This window comes from Ascaphus truei, chromosome 2 (genome assembly GCF_040206685.1).
Source record: "Ascaphus truei isolate aAscTru1 chromosome 2, aAscTru1.hap1, whole genome shotgun sequence".
Classification (NCBI taxonomy): Eukaryota; Metazoa; Chordata; class Amphibia; order Anura; family Ascaphidae; genus Ascaphus; species Ascaphus truei.
This window is the reverse complement of record NC_134484.1, coordinates 240,976,942-240,993,713: the sequence shown is the minus strand read 5'-3', so window position 1 is coordinate 240,993,713 and position 16,772 is coordinate 240,976,942. Positions and strand designations below refer to the sequence as shown.

Sequence of the window (16,772 nt, the reverse complement as noted above, 5' to 3'; positions counted from 1 at the left end):
CTTTTAATAATATTGAGCTGGAGCAGGGGGGGGTCCCTGAGCATTAATTTCTGGCTCAGGGAACCCCCTGCTCACTGTACAATATTATTAAAATACAGAAATGCTGCTTCTTTACCGTAGCGCATAGCCGCTAAGGTAAAGAACGAGTGTTTATTTATACTGTATACTGTATGTGTTTTATTGATACTGTACATGTGCAGAGGGTCTCCAGAGCAGAACCGCACTGGTTTCAGGTCTGGGGACCCCCTGCTCCCCGAGATACAGGCCCCTTTAGGGGGTGCCGGTATCCCTCTGCTCTGCTTGGTTTACAGGCCGCGATCACGTGGTCGGGCCCTTTAAACCAAGCAGAGGGATACCGGCACCCCCTAAAGGGGGCTGTATCTCGGGGAGCAGGGGGTTCCCAGACCTGAAACCAACGCGGTTTCAGCTCCAGAGACCCCTTGCACATCTACACTATCAATAAAAATGTATTTCAAATAATTTTTAATGTGCGGATGTTTGCGCAGAGAGAGAGCAGCGGATTTCTCTCTGCTGCAAACATATCTCGCCCCCGCCGCCCATACAGTAGTATCATTTATGTATGTGCATATACAGTACTGTATGTGTACAGTACTGTATGTTAGGGCTTATAGGGGTTGTTGTTATACAGTATATATATATATATATATATATATATATATATATATATATATATATATATATATATATATATACTGTGTATATACAGTACTGTATATATATATATATATACTGCATTACAATTCATGAATTTATGCCATCTGGTGGACACGCGAAGCATTGCAGCCTATTAAATCCTGATCATTATCATTTAACAGATCAGGCCCCCGTCAGCCAGGCATGAACCGTGGCTGGGAAGGCAAACGCAACGCGGCTTGTCAGAGGTGAGGAGCGGCGCATTCCAGGTATCTGCCAGGTACAAACTGGGCATTTGCTCGAATAAAGTGTGTCGCAGCAGTATGTATAAAATAAAAAGATCACTTGTGAGCACATTCACATGTCTTAGGCAGGTCTGCAACCCTGCCTGTCACCATTATCCTCAGCATACAGTGCTTCCACTGCAGCAAGGGATTCTGGGAAATACATATATATGTACACACACACACACACACCATCTATTACAGAGAAATTGGTAAATGTTCCCGTATATCTGGCACTGACAGCTGAGGGTTGATGATGCTAAATGATCCCCCTTTCTGATTGAAGCCTCAAAGCAATTCTACAGCGAGTTATCGAATAAATGTACCATAGAAAATGCTCTTCCATTATTAAATACATTATAAAAGGTGTTTTATGGGCAAAATCAAGATGGCTAGTAGTTCACCAAACCAATGTAAAGTGCAGCCTCTGACCACTCATTTTTTAATCACCCGTACCTTGGTCTGTCACATTAAATATTTTATCCTACGGGTGTTTTTAGAAGCATTACAATAGAACATTCCACCTTTTGACGTTAAATACAGATACTTTCAGGTTTATTCGTATAACAGAAAATCGGTCAGTGTGTCAAGTTGCTAGATTGAAATCAGAAATGTTCATCTGTGTCCATTTCTTTTGACTTTACAGTAACACTCCTTTGGAAAGACAATGGTAAAGCAGTTTACCTTAAAGCCCCATTACATTTAAAATAAATGAAAAAAAAAAAAAAATCACCCAGTCAATCTGACAAGCATGGTGGTGGCAACATCATGTTCTGGGGACGCCTCTCTTCAGCAGGGACTAGGAAGCTAGTCAGGATAGAGGGGAGAATGCATGGTGCAAAGTACAGGCAAATTCTTTAGGAAAACCTGTTTGAGTCAGCCAAGACACAAACTGGGGAGTTCACATTTCCCGAAGCACAATGACCCGAAGCACAAAGTCAAAGTCACACTGGAGTGGGTGAACAAGAAGAGAATTACTGTTCTCGAGTAGCCCAGTCAAAGTCCTGAGTTGAATTCAATCAAAAACTTATGGCGAGACTTGAAGATTGCAGTCTGTCGATGATCCAACAAACTTATCAAAACTGCATCAATTTTCCTGTGATGTGGCAAAAATGTCACAATCCTACTGTGCAAAGCAAGTAGAGACCTATCCAAAAAGATTCATAGCTGGAATTGCTGCAAAAAGTGCTGCTTCAAAGTAAGGGGCTGAATACTTATACAGCCAGTACATTTAATATTGTACATTTTCTTTGCTGACGTTTAATCTCCTCCTTTTAGAAGTGTTCAGTTTAACCACTACAACTTTTTAGCTTAGAATTTTTTTATTTATTTGAAAAACTGTGCATACATTATTTGTCATTCAACAAAATGTGACATTATTGGTAGGAGTGAATACGTCTGCAAACCACCATATAAGTTTCCCACCTAGGTGGGAAGTAAAGGGTCTCCGGAGCTGATGATCGTGTTGATTTTAGCTCCCGAAACCCACTGCTTCAAACCTAGGAAAGGTAGGGGGAAAAAAAATAAAAAAGTATACCTGTAGTCACTAAGCATTCTCTAAAATATTATTCTTCTGATTTTGTTTCTCTGGCATATGTCTTTTAAGTTGTAAAGTTAATTTTTTTCCCTTTTATACAGTACCAAATTTAGACTGAAAATGTACTAATGCTCTGTTTTGTGCAACTACCCAAACAAAAAGCAGGTTCCCTGTGGTTGATAAATTACCATGTAATCGGCTGAAATTCACAGGCCAAGAAGCAACTGAAGCAGGGGAAAGAGTAGTAATTATCTAAATAGAACAAAGTAGGCTGTTATGTAACCCAGCCATGTTTGGGTCAACATGGAACGCTGATGAAATATTTCAGACTTTTATGCTTAATGCGGTAATAATGATATCCATTTTCTGGAGATTACTCTCCAAGGGTGGCATTTAAATCCCATAAATGGCTCCAATAATCTTATTCTTTATATAATCTTATTCTTTATCGACTGAAGAAAAACGTGGAGTCTGCTACTTCCTTCCCACTTGGCAAAGCAAGTTACTGTTCCAATTTCAAGCTTTAGTTGACGTACATATTAAATATGCTGGAACAGGTTCTGTCAAGTGTAAGGATTTAAACCCAGCTGAGCTTGCTTTAAACTAAACACACTCATAAAGTGAATCTGTGTCAGTGGGTACTGCTTTCATGTTTACCAGTTTACATACATCACGTGGCGGGGCCGGTAGGCCGGTGCACCGGTACAACTGTAATGTGCTGTACAGCACAGAAAATGTGCGTCAATGTCCATCGGGACAGTATAAGACCCAGATCAGTATTTATCTAGAACAGTGCACAAGTAGTGCCTGTTTAGATGGAGTGTATAAAAGTCACGGGGTTCATCCGTCCATCAAAAATCAGGCATACCTCTTAGAGTGGCGCTGGGCGCCTTCAGCAACATGCGTGGAGCTCTAATAGATCAGCCTGAGGTACACCTGGTAAAATCAATAAGCGTAGCTGCAATAGCAGAGCCCCATATCTGAGGCTACTGGGGATAGGAAGCGCTCCGACCGCAAGCACATGTCCCGCCCCTCTGACGTAATGACGTCATCAATCGCCGACGTACGTTTCGCTAGTACTGCTTTGTCAAGTGCTTTGTGCACTGTTCTAGATAAATACTGATCTGGGTCTTATACTGTCCCGATGGGTGTGTGACTGTATGTTCTACACTGAGGGACAGCACACATACACCACGAGCATCTGTTAACATCAAGTCCCCACAGGACACGGAGTATATATGCAAACAGGTCCTATGTATACAGGCACAATTCATGCACTATTCCAACAGGCATTTACCCTGTCTGCTACACTACCTGACACACACATGATACATCTTCATGTAAACAGACACTACTTGTGTACTGTTATAGGTATCACTGATATCACTATGCCTTACTATACTGTGTGACATAGCATTAGGAAGATTCCTACGTTGAATAATTGTGAAAACATCCATTGAGACCTTCTGCTCCGGATCATAATCTGTTAACAGGCACTATATGTGCACCCCTTTCAAAACTACTGACCAGTACTGACCTGGGCAAATATAGGGCTAAATAGGTGGCAACTGGTAATACCACTTTATAGTGGCACCGGCCTGCCCATAAACCCTAACTTGGGCCATATCTATACCGCCTAGTATCAAGTGTGGCGGTATGTATAGGACACCTAGCCCTAGCACACTTTAGTAGTTTAGACAGCAGAGTGGTTCATATTTTGGTTCATCTTGTCCCCCTTATAATTCGCTGTACACTGGGTCTTTTCAGAGTATTTAACCTGATCCACAGCGTTCCTCACCCCATTATTTTATTGTTCTGAGTTATGACTCAAATAAATATATACATGTTTTAAATCACTCCAGTCCACCCACAGTCACATGATTCTGGTACACCAGGCTTCATCCTACAGCGGATGAGTGCTCTCCTTGGGGTTCTTTTTCCTTCCATGTACTATTTACCATATTAACAATATAGTTCTCTATTTCAAATTCTCAGTGTCGGAGTTCATCATGATCTTTTGTTTTGGTCACCTGGGAGACTATTCTCCTCTGTTTTCAAATGATCGTTTCTACTGTTTTACAGGGGGCAAGAAACAAAATGAAAGAGTGCCGGGAACAGGAAAAGCAAGATGCTGGATTTCCATGGCAACCTCTGCCTTCCACATAGCCAAATATCATATTAATGCTTCAGACACCAAGGTGAATGTGATTTTAAGGCAACAAGAACGGCTTATCTTTTTATGGGATTTTATCATTTCAATTATCCCATTTGTGTCAACAAATAATTAATGCTTTCTTGGACAGCAGCCAGCTTTATGCTGGGCTCTCTGCAGTCTGGGGCTTACTCAAGGAAAGATAATGAAGACAAGTAAGAGGGCATGGGGGATGTAATCTGGAACATGAGAGGAAAATGAGGCGCAGATGACTGTAACAGCAGCTGGATGCCCATCTGAACGTTAACAGTTTATATTTGGTGCTGCTTCTTGTAGCTAAACGGTGAGGCAGCGTCGGCTGTAGTGAATGTTTAGATATGAAATTGAGAAGCAATTCCAGGTACAACTTTTTTTGGCTAAACCCAACACATGAAACGGCAACTATACCATGCACAACTATGTCAGGGCAACAATATACTTAAAGTGGCAATCCCATAGAACAGGTAACAATTTTTTTTTTTTTTTACATTTGGCTTCCTTAAAAAGGTTTTACAGAATAAAGTAAAACCGTGACTTTTTTGTGCTCTTTTAAAAATGTAGTTCACCGGATTCTGTGCAATTCATCCATAACGGATACTTCCCGTTGTTTTTTCCAGCTTTTTGGCCAACAAGGGCATCAAACATTTCAAAAAGAAACGTAAACAAGCGCCGATTGACAATATGTCTGTATACACAAGTTTAAACCATCAGCCTTTTTCTGAAGAGATGATGGAAAGATGACAAACGCTCAAGGGCATGGAAACATTAAAATCATTACAATTTAAACAAACGTGCCAATCCTACACGCTTGCCTGATTTAAAAAATAATAGATGCCAATATCCCACATTTACTGGTTAAACATATTACAGTTCCTTTTAAATTGAACCCTGTATCTCACCATTGAAAAGAAATTTGTATTATTCTACATAGCGATTAATATAAAAAAAAGCGCTAACGTCATGTAAATATATCACATGTAAAAATGGAATGGCTCTCATTTTTTAAGGATTCATCTGAACCAACTATAAGAAACTACTTGTTTTTGTCATGTTTCATCATTAGGCCTACATGTGGGGAATGCACGGTACATTAGAGTAGCCATGTCTCCCTCTGACGCGCCCCCCCCCCGTCCTCCTCCTCACTATGTTGGTTGCTCCGTAGTGGAACTACACACCTCAGAATGCCCTAGGAGCGGAGGTCATGTGACACAGTACAGCCCGTAGGGCTGCTAGAAACTCCTGAGGGGAGATTGAAACTTTGGGAGCTGACAGTTAGTTCAGTTGGAGCCAGGACTGAGACAGGGAAGATAAGATCTGGGTGTCAGTGGCACCCATAGTAGGTTGTATTAACCCCCTTAGGTCCAAGATAGTTCCCAATCACCTAATTAGATTGTGGCTGCTTCAGGGAAACCCCTAGCTAGGGACATTTCCCTATTAGCTGTATATAGTTAGTGAAGACGCCACGTACTGAAGCATAGCCTGCATTCTGGGACCCGATCTAGGCAAACATCATTAAAGACTATATTATTGGTGGGACCATCCTGCTGGAACCCACCCCACGCAGAGGTGGAGGCTTCGCTGACGTCGCTAGATCTCCAGGATCCCTGTTGTTAATCGGCCGCTCTGGGTATTGAAGTACCCGGCAGGTACCTCAACTAAAGTGCACCAAAGGTTCCCGGGTAATGCTACCATACACACTTTTGGGTGGGCCTTGAAATTGGGTAAAACGACATCAGGGTATTGGTGCCAAGCTCCCTTTGTACTGCGGGGACACTCACTTGGTGTAAGGGGGTTGGGAGTGTATATATTTATTGTGGGGTAGAGGTATAAGATATGTGTTCGGTAAAGCAGTTATTACATACTTGTGGTGTGGTTATTACTATTATTGGTTCCTGTGTGTGGTTCATCCCACTGCACTGGGATTCCTCACAGGTGGAGGCGCTGCACCAGGGCCGACAAGTGACACCCCAAGCGCTCAGAGGCAGAGGGGGAAATAGGGCTACATTAGTATTGGATATCACCCTGAAATCTGTAGTTTCCCTGTAGACCAGGGATTCTCAAACCTCTCCTCTGGGCCCTGAGCTAGACCAGGTTTCTGAGGCAACCACTCCACATTGTATTCATATCCAAATGATGTATATTCACTTGTGTCCAAACACATTGGCTAGTGCTCAAAGCTGGTGTGGTTGGTAGTCCCTGAGGAGGTGCTTGAGAACCACTGCTAGAGCATTTTGATGAAGATTCTCCACTATTCTCAACCTGCCACAGCCACTTTTGACAAGATCAAAATGCACTTGGATTTATATAGTAAAAAAAAAAAAGAAATTGTTTACATGAACCTGCTTTTTTAAAACTCGGTTGTATTTCCATTACCACCAAATTTTCTGATCTCATTCACTATTTCAGACGAAAGAGGCAGTCAAGATTTTATTATTCTAGAGATATCCGGATGTTTTCACGTACTTACCCTGAAACTGTAAAATGACAAAATGCAGAGGAGAGGATTTAATTAAAAGTCTGGCAACATCCATTTTGTATAAATAGACCATCTGTCATCCTGAACTGAATATATTAAGAAATGGTTCAATGTACAAAGTGATTCAGCAATTGTTGTAATTTGTCTGCAATGAAGCACGGTATAGATGTGTTTAATAGAGGAGATGTAGCTTACCAGGTGAGATGATATAAAAGAAGTTCTTGAATTCATCCATCCAGACTTCAGCAAGCCTCCGGTTGTTCTTGTTTATGATTTGTCCTGTGCCACCTGGGAAAGTGTATGGTGTTGCTTTTCGGAACACGTGTCCAACATGCGAACATGTCACTATTTCTAGCGTACCGCCACACTGCCATATCTAAAATAGGCAACACAAAATTTAGACCACTTTTTCTAAGCTTGAGTGATCATGTCAAACAATATTCCTTACAAGGTCCGATGACAGATAGGATAGTGTGTAGCAACACTTACCCTAAAGGATATTTCTAGGTTTTCCCCTCCCCATATGTCCATTCCAGCGTCATATGTTCCGATCTCTTGAAAATAATCTCGGTCTATGGAGAAAAGGCCTCCTGCCATTGTAGGAGTCCTGTAAAAAGAAATTCAAGAAACTATAAGTGGTGAATTTTATAGACATTCAATCACTACAAAACATTCAGAATGTTAAAAAGGAAATAACAAAAAGGTGACCAAAATGCATGTTACGTCTCTATTTTAACTCTTTCCAAGCTAGTTACCAGTCTTTTCCTTAACCACGTATTTTAAATGCTACCTCAGAGCTTAGCTTGTCACCTTTAAGGAGGCAATCCAAGCATGCATTTTTTTTTATTTTATTTAACATAGGATTGGAGTAGGGTGTGTCCGGAGCTGAACCCCATTCATTTTAGCTCTGGGGACCACCTGCCTCCAGAGATACTTGCCTCCATAGGGGATTTCCGGTAGCTAAATTGCTAGCAGTGATCACGTAATGGCAACATTTCAAAACGTCTACACCCTGAGAGCCAATAGGAAGCTGTGACATCATGTGCGGCTTTCTATTCGCCCGCATGACTCGGGAGCTTTGAACGTTGCAGAGATACCTTCGGAGGCAAGTAACTCGGGAAGCAGGGGTCACCGAAGCTGACATTTTTGGGATTCAGCTCTTGAAACACACACACACACACACACACACACACACACACACACACACACACACACACACACACACACACACACACACACAACACCTATAATAATGTTTTTACCTCACAGGCAGAGTTCGATCTCCCTTCCTCCGATCCATTTCCCGCTGGGGTACAGGGTACCATCGGAAATTCAGTTTCCAGTTGAACCCACCATAAGTCATATCAGATCCTGCCATATATTCAAAGGTATCATCACTAATTACATCGATGATGGGGCACACCACAGTTCTCCTACATTAACAACAAAAAAAGGGGGGAGGAAGAGTGTTAGGTGTCTCAATATGACAAGCTGACCAGGGGACACAAAAGGTTCAAGTTTTCTGCTCCTTCCGGTAATTTCTTAAAGATGCAACGTTTGTGGTTTATTCAAAGTAAATGTATTATGTCCCCTTTCAATACACCTATTCATTAGTTCTCCAGTGACCCTTTGCTTTCTTTTATGGACCAAAAAAATTATAGCCATACTGTATGTCTCCATTCATTTCCCACATGAGTCCTCTTTTTTTTCTTTCAAATAGTACTGTGACTGTTATACAGACTGAAGATTTAAAACACAGACTGAGGCAACAAGGCAATCAAAGTTTGTGATTTTCTTTTTTACCCTACTTAATTATGGATATCCAAAAATATAGTTGCAACAACCGCTTTATGAGGAAAGAAAAAGAAAAGCGCAAAACACTCATAGTATTGACAATATTTAATGGTATCAAAGGGGGGAGGGGGTAATACGCACGTACAAGAAAGATAGCAGTTAAAAGCATGTAGGTATAAAAACCATAAGCGTGGACATCAGCATCGGTCATCGCTCCAGTGTCCAACCTCGTGAGGGTGATGGTGGGAGACAGGCAGACCTGAAATTACTGCTGGTGTGACACTCGGTTAGGTGCAGAAATTCACAATTTCAGTTGAGCAGGCTCATGCAGCAATAGTAAGCCAAAACTCGGCAAGGACAGCAGGCGGGAAGATGATCACCGCAGTGGAAAGGGTGGACGGGCAGCCGCCCGGATGGATAGCAACAGTACAAACAGCAGGAGCGTCTAAGCCTCCCACCCGACCCCAGCAGGTAAGCACGGGCAGGAAGACGTGTGAAGGGCGCACCAGTAATGCACCGAAGTGCTCGCGGAAAGAGCGGTCCACAAAGGACAATGTTGCAAAATTGCAATACAAATGTATAACCTTAGTATCACCAGATGTTAAATGGTAGATACAATAGGTCAATTGTTCACAAACGAAATCAAACACTTTCGTAGCATAGAGCTACGTCATTCCTGCCCGCTTTCCTCCTGTCCTGTTGGGGGTGATGTCATACATGTGCCGTTCATACAGTGTGACTTTCGTCCGTGCTTACCTGCTGGGGTCGGGTGGGAGGAGGCTTAGACGCTCCTGCTGTTTGGACTGTTGCTAATCTGAGCCTGAGCCAGTATCCATCCGGGCAGCTGCCCGTCCACCCGTTCCACCCCGGTGATCACCTCACACCGGGTGTCATTGCTGAGTTTCGACTTACTATTGCTGCAGTGATTTCAGGTCTGCCTGTCTCCTACAATCAACCTTACAGGTCTGGACATCAGAGCGAGGACCGATTCAGATGTCCAGGCTCATGGTTATTTTTTTATACCTAAATGTTTTTAACTCCTGTCTTTTTTGTATGTGCATATTACCCCCGCCCCACCCCCTCCCTTTTTGATACCACAATATTGTCAATAATATGAGGGTTTTGCGCTTTTCTTTTTCTTTCCTTATTCTTAGATTGTGATGTCTGAGCCAACCAATTGATCAGCAGCATACCCCTAATCACAAGGCAAGTCCTTTGTGTCCTCGTATTCACTTAACACACCGTTGTCATTTCCACCAGTGGATTTTCAGTATTTTTATTTGTAATATTTACTTTATTGCACCTCACTTATAAAATTGAGTGCACTTTTTCTTTTCCACTAACCGCTTTATGAAGCTCAAGTTTTACTGCATTACATTTTTCATGAAGGCACAAGTATGTTTTATATGTGCAGGTTAACAACTGTTCTAAAATAGACAAATTTCCCCTGTGCATGAGATCAGGAAGGGATAGAGTGATTGGGTAAACTGTGCAAGATATGGGCTGATATTTAAAAGCATACTTCATCACGGAAAAGAAGGGAAATGGAGAGGAAAAGAAGACTGACAATTCTAACATGGCAGAGAAGAACACATTTGAGAACACTGGCATTTTGTGTCTGGCATCCATGTCACAAATACGATTATGCTAAATTGTGGCAATATGTTCTTTTAGTACTAAAAATAAAAAAGGAGGCAAGCTTTTTCCAAAAGCTAGACGACTGGCATATTTTCTGTCTTTGAACACCAACATGGGCACCCATGCAATTTAAATCCTCATCAGAAGTAGTGCGAATATTCACAGAGCTTCAGTAAGATGTAACATAATGCTGCCAACACACATTTTTACTTGTTCAATGCGTGCATTCAGTATACATACGAACATACCAAAATGTTATGGGCATGGATAGACTGGAAGCAATTATAATGTATATAAAAATTACAGCTGGTGATCGTTTCTACTCACACAACTATAATATGAACAAGAATTGCTAATGAGATCATGTGCATCACAAGCTCTTTGCATTCCTCCACTTTTTTCTCCTCTGAAATATGCCAATTGTTTGTAGGCAGAAATATTGTTGATTCATAGTAACAAGATACCAAGGCAAATCATTTGGGAAAACATCAAACGCAGCTGGTGCACCAAATATAAAACACCTGTTCCTTTTCTAACAGTTGTTCCTAATGTTCTAAAGATTTCATATTTCTACACATTTAAGGTCACGGCTAACATTAAAAAGCAACACCGTGTATGCCACTAGAAAGTGTATATAAAAAATAAAGTGTTTGTGTGACCTTGATCATGTTACCCTTTTCATGTATTACACCTGTTCTGACGGGGGAAACATATATTTTTTTCAATTTCAACCCTATGAGACAGTGTTTGATTATGCTGAACTAGCATTGCCCGCGAACATGTGCGGAATGTAACGCAAGTAATACGAATTTTGGATGAACAGACTTTTTAGAATTGAATAATACCCGTTTCGAATGGTCATCTTATCAATTAATTTTAAGACTTCCTGAGAGACGAAATAAACCGTGCCGTGATGGGAGAGTGAAGACTACAAAGATTTTGCAGAGATTCAACATTTTGAAAATGCGAAAAGCTGTACATTTTCCCAGCACATACTTACAAACCGCATTCCAACATACATGGCCAGGTAGCAAAGGATGTATGAGTGTGTGTGTAACAGATGGATAGACACTTGTGAATTATATGAATATATACTTGTAGTTTCATGATAAAGCAGGCTTTTGTAGTGTTGAAAAAAAGTGCTTGAACTTTTAAGAATGTGTTAAATGCGCCTTTTTAGCAGGGAAGTGATTCTTGTATCAATATAATATGCCGTAAGTTTTACACACTGTTTGCTTTATCTATAATAATAATCAGTGTTCGACAAACCTATACATTTGCTCGCCCCGGGTGAGTGGATTTAACCCCCGGGCGAGTAAATATTGGCCCAAGCAGCACACGTTTGGTACTAGGTGGCGAGTAGATTTTTTTGTGTGGCGAGTAGATTTTTTGGTGATTTGTCAACTACTGATATTATTATTATTATTATTATTAATAAAAGAGTCCGTCTGTCTCTGTCAGGGCTATGACTTCAAGACCATGAAACCAAGAGACCTGATTCTTTGTATGCATACTACGGGGACCGTAGGGGCATGCACCTCAGAATATATTTTTATTTTTATGGAAATGCGTTCATTCTATGCAGTTATTAACATTTATCTGGCGACCAAGTGAGCCTGTGGGTGTTGAACCTGGTGGGCTATGTATCTGGCACGTGACATCATAATGCACATAGCTATAAAGTTTACACAGAAAGCAGATGAAGAAAGAAAAAGCAAGAATGCTGGAAAAGGGGAAAGGCAGAATTGGTGACATATTAAAGAAAAGATGTGGTGGAGAGAAGCTCGGTGAGAAGAGGTGAGGGAAAAAATAGCAGCTTAATCTATTGTCAATTTAAATGCAGGGGGAAGAGCGAGAAGGGAGAGAAGAGCGAGAAGGGAGAGAGAAGAGCGAGAATGGAGAGAGAAAAGGGGGATGAGAGAGGAGGGGGAAGGAGGCAGGGAGGAGGTGCAGAGGGGGGAGAGAAAGGAGTAGCAGAGGGGGAGAGAAAGGAGGAGCAGAGGGGGAGAGAAAGGAGGTGCTGAGACACAGGTGGGGCAGACAGACAGAGAGGGGGGCAGAGAGACAGAGGGGGGGCAGAGAGACAGAGGGAGGCAGAGAAACACAGGGGGACAAGGGATGGAAAGAGGAAGAGGAAGAGAGGGGGGATAGGGAGGGGAGTAAGGTGAGGGGGGAGTAAGGAGGAGACAGACAGAGGGGGAGAGAGAGGGCATGAGGTAGCTCTCTCAAAGAGATGGCTGCAGCAGGAATCCGGCTCAAGAGCTCAGGGCCGAATCACGCAAGTAAAAAGGGGTAATTAATATGCACAATTTATTGTTAGTAATTTAGATTACTGCAACCCGTGACAACGCACTTTAGCTAGTTACATGACTTTTTTTTTTTTAAATATGGTTTAACTGCTGAATAACTGTTTAGGCATCTATGTGAAGCTATGGGACCATTGTTATTGACAAAAACTGTATGTATTCTCCATACTTATTAAGCATTAAATATGAAGATTGGTACCAAAAGAAAAAATAAATAAATTGTGCAAGGTGTGTTCATATCAAAACTATTGCATTTGATGCAATCTGTCTTTGTCCGGATGAGTGACAAACGGAACGACATAAATCAAATTAATTGTCATATGTGGACGGTTTGTATATCGTATTGTTTATTTATATACAACAAGCCAGTCTATTCAGCACTTACAAAAAGAGATTATACAAGACATGTTCAAGGGAAGAATAATACATTTAACCATTTGGTTCTCACCACAAATTGAGTAGGTTAACTATGCTGCATAAGGAGAGAGGGAGATATATTTAATACGGACCGTCTCTCTGAATAAGGCAAGATGCGTTTGAGCAACACTGCACATTTTCGCCTGGAAACGGTCTTCTTACACTTCAATGAATATGACTGTGTGCGTTCATGGCAAGGTTAAAGAAAAACTACTGCGCATGCATCAAATCTGATTCTCAGGTCAAATATCTAAAAATGAATAAGCCATAGAGAAATACAACTAACAAAAGGCATTAAAGGGAACATACAGCACAAGTCAGTCATGTTAGCAGTTTGGAGCCGATTGCAATATAAAAGATTTACATTTTTTTTGAAATGCACCATGGGCATTTTGCATGAGCTATATAATGCATGTATATACAGTTTTAATTGTATTACTGCACTTCAGCCTGGATAATACAGAATAATTCTAGGAAAAATTAAATATTGGAGTCTATAACACTCAAGACCTTGCTATTTGTCTTGCCAAACATCAACAGTATTGGTTTGATTGTGGAGATGTGGAAATTAAAGCACAAGTGGACATTTATCCAATATGCATGATAGGGATGGCAATGCGTTGACAGTCTCACTAAAATGCCCCATAATTATTGATATGACGTGTCAGGGAACAAGGATATAAAGTGGTCATAGAGGGTCAGTGATGGATTTTATAAAGTTAATCTAACATACTACAGCATTCAAACGTGAACTCACTATTTAATGGGACAATCTCAACCATACTTCAGTTTGTCTTTCAGAAGCTCTGAGATCTCGCTGATTAAACTGAAAGCAGCAATACTACATTCACCCATTTTTTTTCTTCTATCTTATTTTTATATGTAAAACATGTGACACATTCGACACTCTTACCTAAACTGGCAATCGTTTGGTGCTCCTGTTATAAATCTGTAAACATCCTGATTGTGTGCCTAACATAATGGCAAGAGCAAGTGGATATGACTTTCTAAATAGTTGCTGTAGCAACCACAGGATAATCAGTACATTAAAAAAAAAATTACAAATGGCAGGCATTAAAAAAAAATTGCAGGCAGTATCTAATACTACAGAATTTATTTATTTTAAAAAACAAAACCAGGATTTTCATGGTTTGCGGCTTTAACGCTGCAGTCCAAGCGGGTTTTTTTTTTTCATTCAATATGTGCATCAATATAATCTACACACTGACAAGTGATTAACTAAATTGCTGATCGATCCATTCTCTGTGTAATTGATCGCTGAAATTCAGCTGGGGGTTCAGCATCTTGGGTAATATTCTGCTGCACTGACAGCCAAAGTTCTGCGAGGAACATCATGTGACCAGGCAGGCACTAGATTCAATTGGTTCACTGCTAAAGAGGACAGGGCTCAAAAAGGTGATGCTGTTTCAGAAGGGAAAGTGGATATGACATTGTATATGGTTGCTATAGGAACATAAATGCCTGTTACATTAGAATACATTAAAAATGTCTTTAAAAATGTTTTTTTTATTAAATGCTACAAGTATTTTCTCATAGTACAGAACAGATTTATTTATATTAAAAAAAATTTAAAAAAAATCGCATGTAGGATATTGCTTGAACTGCAGCTTTAATATGTAACCACCCATGAGTAACAAAGACAAATGAATCCCATGACTTCCAGTAGGATTACCTTTCTTATGTAAATGTAGTGCTATTTGTACATCAATTTTGCCACCTAACGAAAATGAACCAAGAAAACATGGTCTCTTTTTTATATTTTGTAGCTGTTTATGACTTGATGGTAATATTCTCAACCTAATTTGATAGATCTGGTTATTTCTTGCAGTATTGTGGTGATCAGTAAGTATTTAAGGTTAAGCTTCTTGATCTTTGAGAAACAGTCATGTTTGATCTAGAATCCTGAAGAATTTGTACCAAAGTATATATTTGTAATGTTCCCTACTGCTTTTTCATGCCGTTACCTGTATATAGTAATATCAGGGACACCTTTTGGTCTTTATTTAGCAAGATAATTAGGCAGAAAAATGCATAGCACTTCATTGCACATTTCCATAAATAACACAATAATGTCTGAAATTCCACTTTACAAGAGAAATACGTAGTATACATTTGTGTTGCCCAACATGAAAAATAAGTGCATTATAATAACTGTATTAAAAATGGTAAGCTACAGCACTGCAAGTGTATGCTCAGCTATACACCATAAAAAAATAATGTCCCGCTTGCAATCTCCATCCCAAATATAGTAATGTTGCACACGGTCACCATACTTGCCAACTATCCCATTTTATAGGGAACACTCCATTGTAGTACATTTTTGAAAGAATTTCTGTAATTCCTCTGACTAAAGTGGCCTCATCTTAAAGCAGCAACCCCCCTCCCCCTATTTAATTAAACTGTATTTAATATCCTCCGTTTTTTTGTTTTTTCAAGGTGCAGATCTGAAGATCTTTTGACACCAAGACTCTCGCTGTTTGGATATTCGTTTTCTGTATTATCTGGTCATTTGTATTAGAACCCACATGCTTCTCAACTTCAGCTACCAATCCTTCAACTGTCTTCTATCCAATGAAGTGTGATGTTCCCAGGAATGACTTCTGCACGGTACATACCAACATGCAATTACTGTGCTTACTACTTGTCTGCTATGGTTGATAGGCAGTGGTGATCTTTATTTTGGCCCCTGCTAATAATAATTACCAATAGGTTTTAAGAGCAGATTGGTAAGGTTAAGCTCTCATTGTCAAATAATAATAAATCCATGATATCATGGACAGGGAGGCCTGCAATTTTAACCTTGTATTATTGATTCCAGCTTCACAGGAGGCAGCAAGCCAAGAACAAGCAATGCTTTACAGATCGTGTTTAAGTAACATGCAAACATACATTCTGTACTTTAATATTAAGGCCTATATGAACAGCCACAGGACATTGTTTGTTTTATATCTAAATCAATAAGTGGCAGTATACACAGTTAAACCGTTAAGCATAGTTACAAATAGTCAAGTATTTAGCTTTTCTTTATTCACAGTATCTAAAAGCATCACACAGGTTTGGATTTGAGCCAAAGACATAACAGCTCAAATAATGCCTAAAGTTATGTGTTCTCAAGCCACTGCAGAACTCACATTTCTATAACTATTTACATTGACCTGGTTTATTTGATACAAGATTCATCATTAAATACAACGACCAAAAAGGCTGTGTAAAAATGTGTATTGGTTGTCCACAATAAAGAAATGTAAAACCACTCATTCAAGCGTTCTGCGAGAGAATAAATTAAGTACCTGTGCAATAATGGTTGAATGAATAGTCAGAGTTGGAAGCCTAACCAGCTTTGAGAGGTTTCAACTACAAAAACTTATTGGACTGGAAACCAGAAGACTCGGGATTAAAAAAAAAATAATCTGTTCTGTGTGACGGAGATGGGAAGTTAATGGACTTCTAATAC

The 16,772-nt window shown here is 40.2% G+C and overlaps 1 protein-coding gene across 2 annotated transcripts in view; it reads right to left on the bottom strand.

Annotated features, from left to right (window-relative positions):
* The window catches only part of GALNT1 (polypeptide N-acetylgalactosaminyltransferase 1), a 242,526-nt gene that overhangs the window by 64,241 nt on the left and 161,513 nt on the right, over positions 1-16,772 (bottom strand). For both annotated transcript variants that reach the window (XM_075586004.1, XM_075586003.1), the window contains exons 6-8: positions 8,405-8,575; positions 7,632-7,749; positions 7,338-7,518 (exon numbers count right to left, since the gene is read on the bottom strand). In XM_075586004.1, coding sequence (XP_075442119.1) covers positions 7,338-7,518; positions 7,632-7,749; positions 8,405-8,575 — 470 coding nt within the window. The remainder of the gene's footprint in view (positions 1-7,337; positions 7,519-7,631; positions 7,750-8,404; positions 8,576-16,772) is intronic.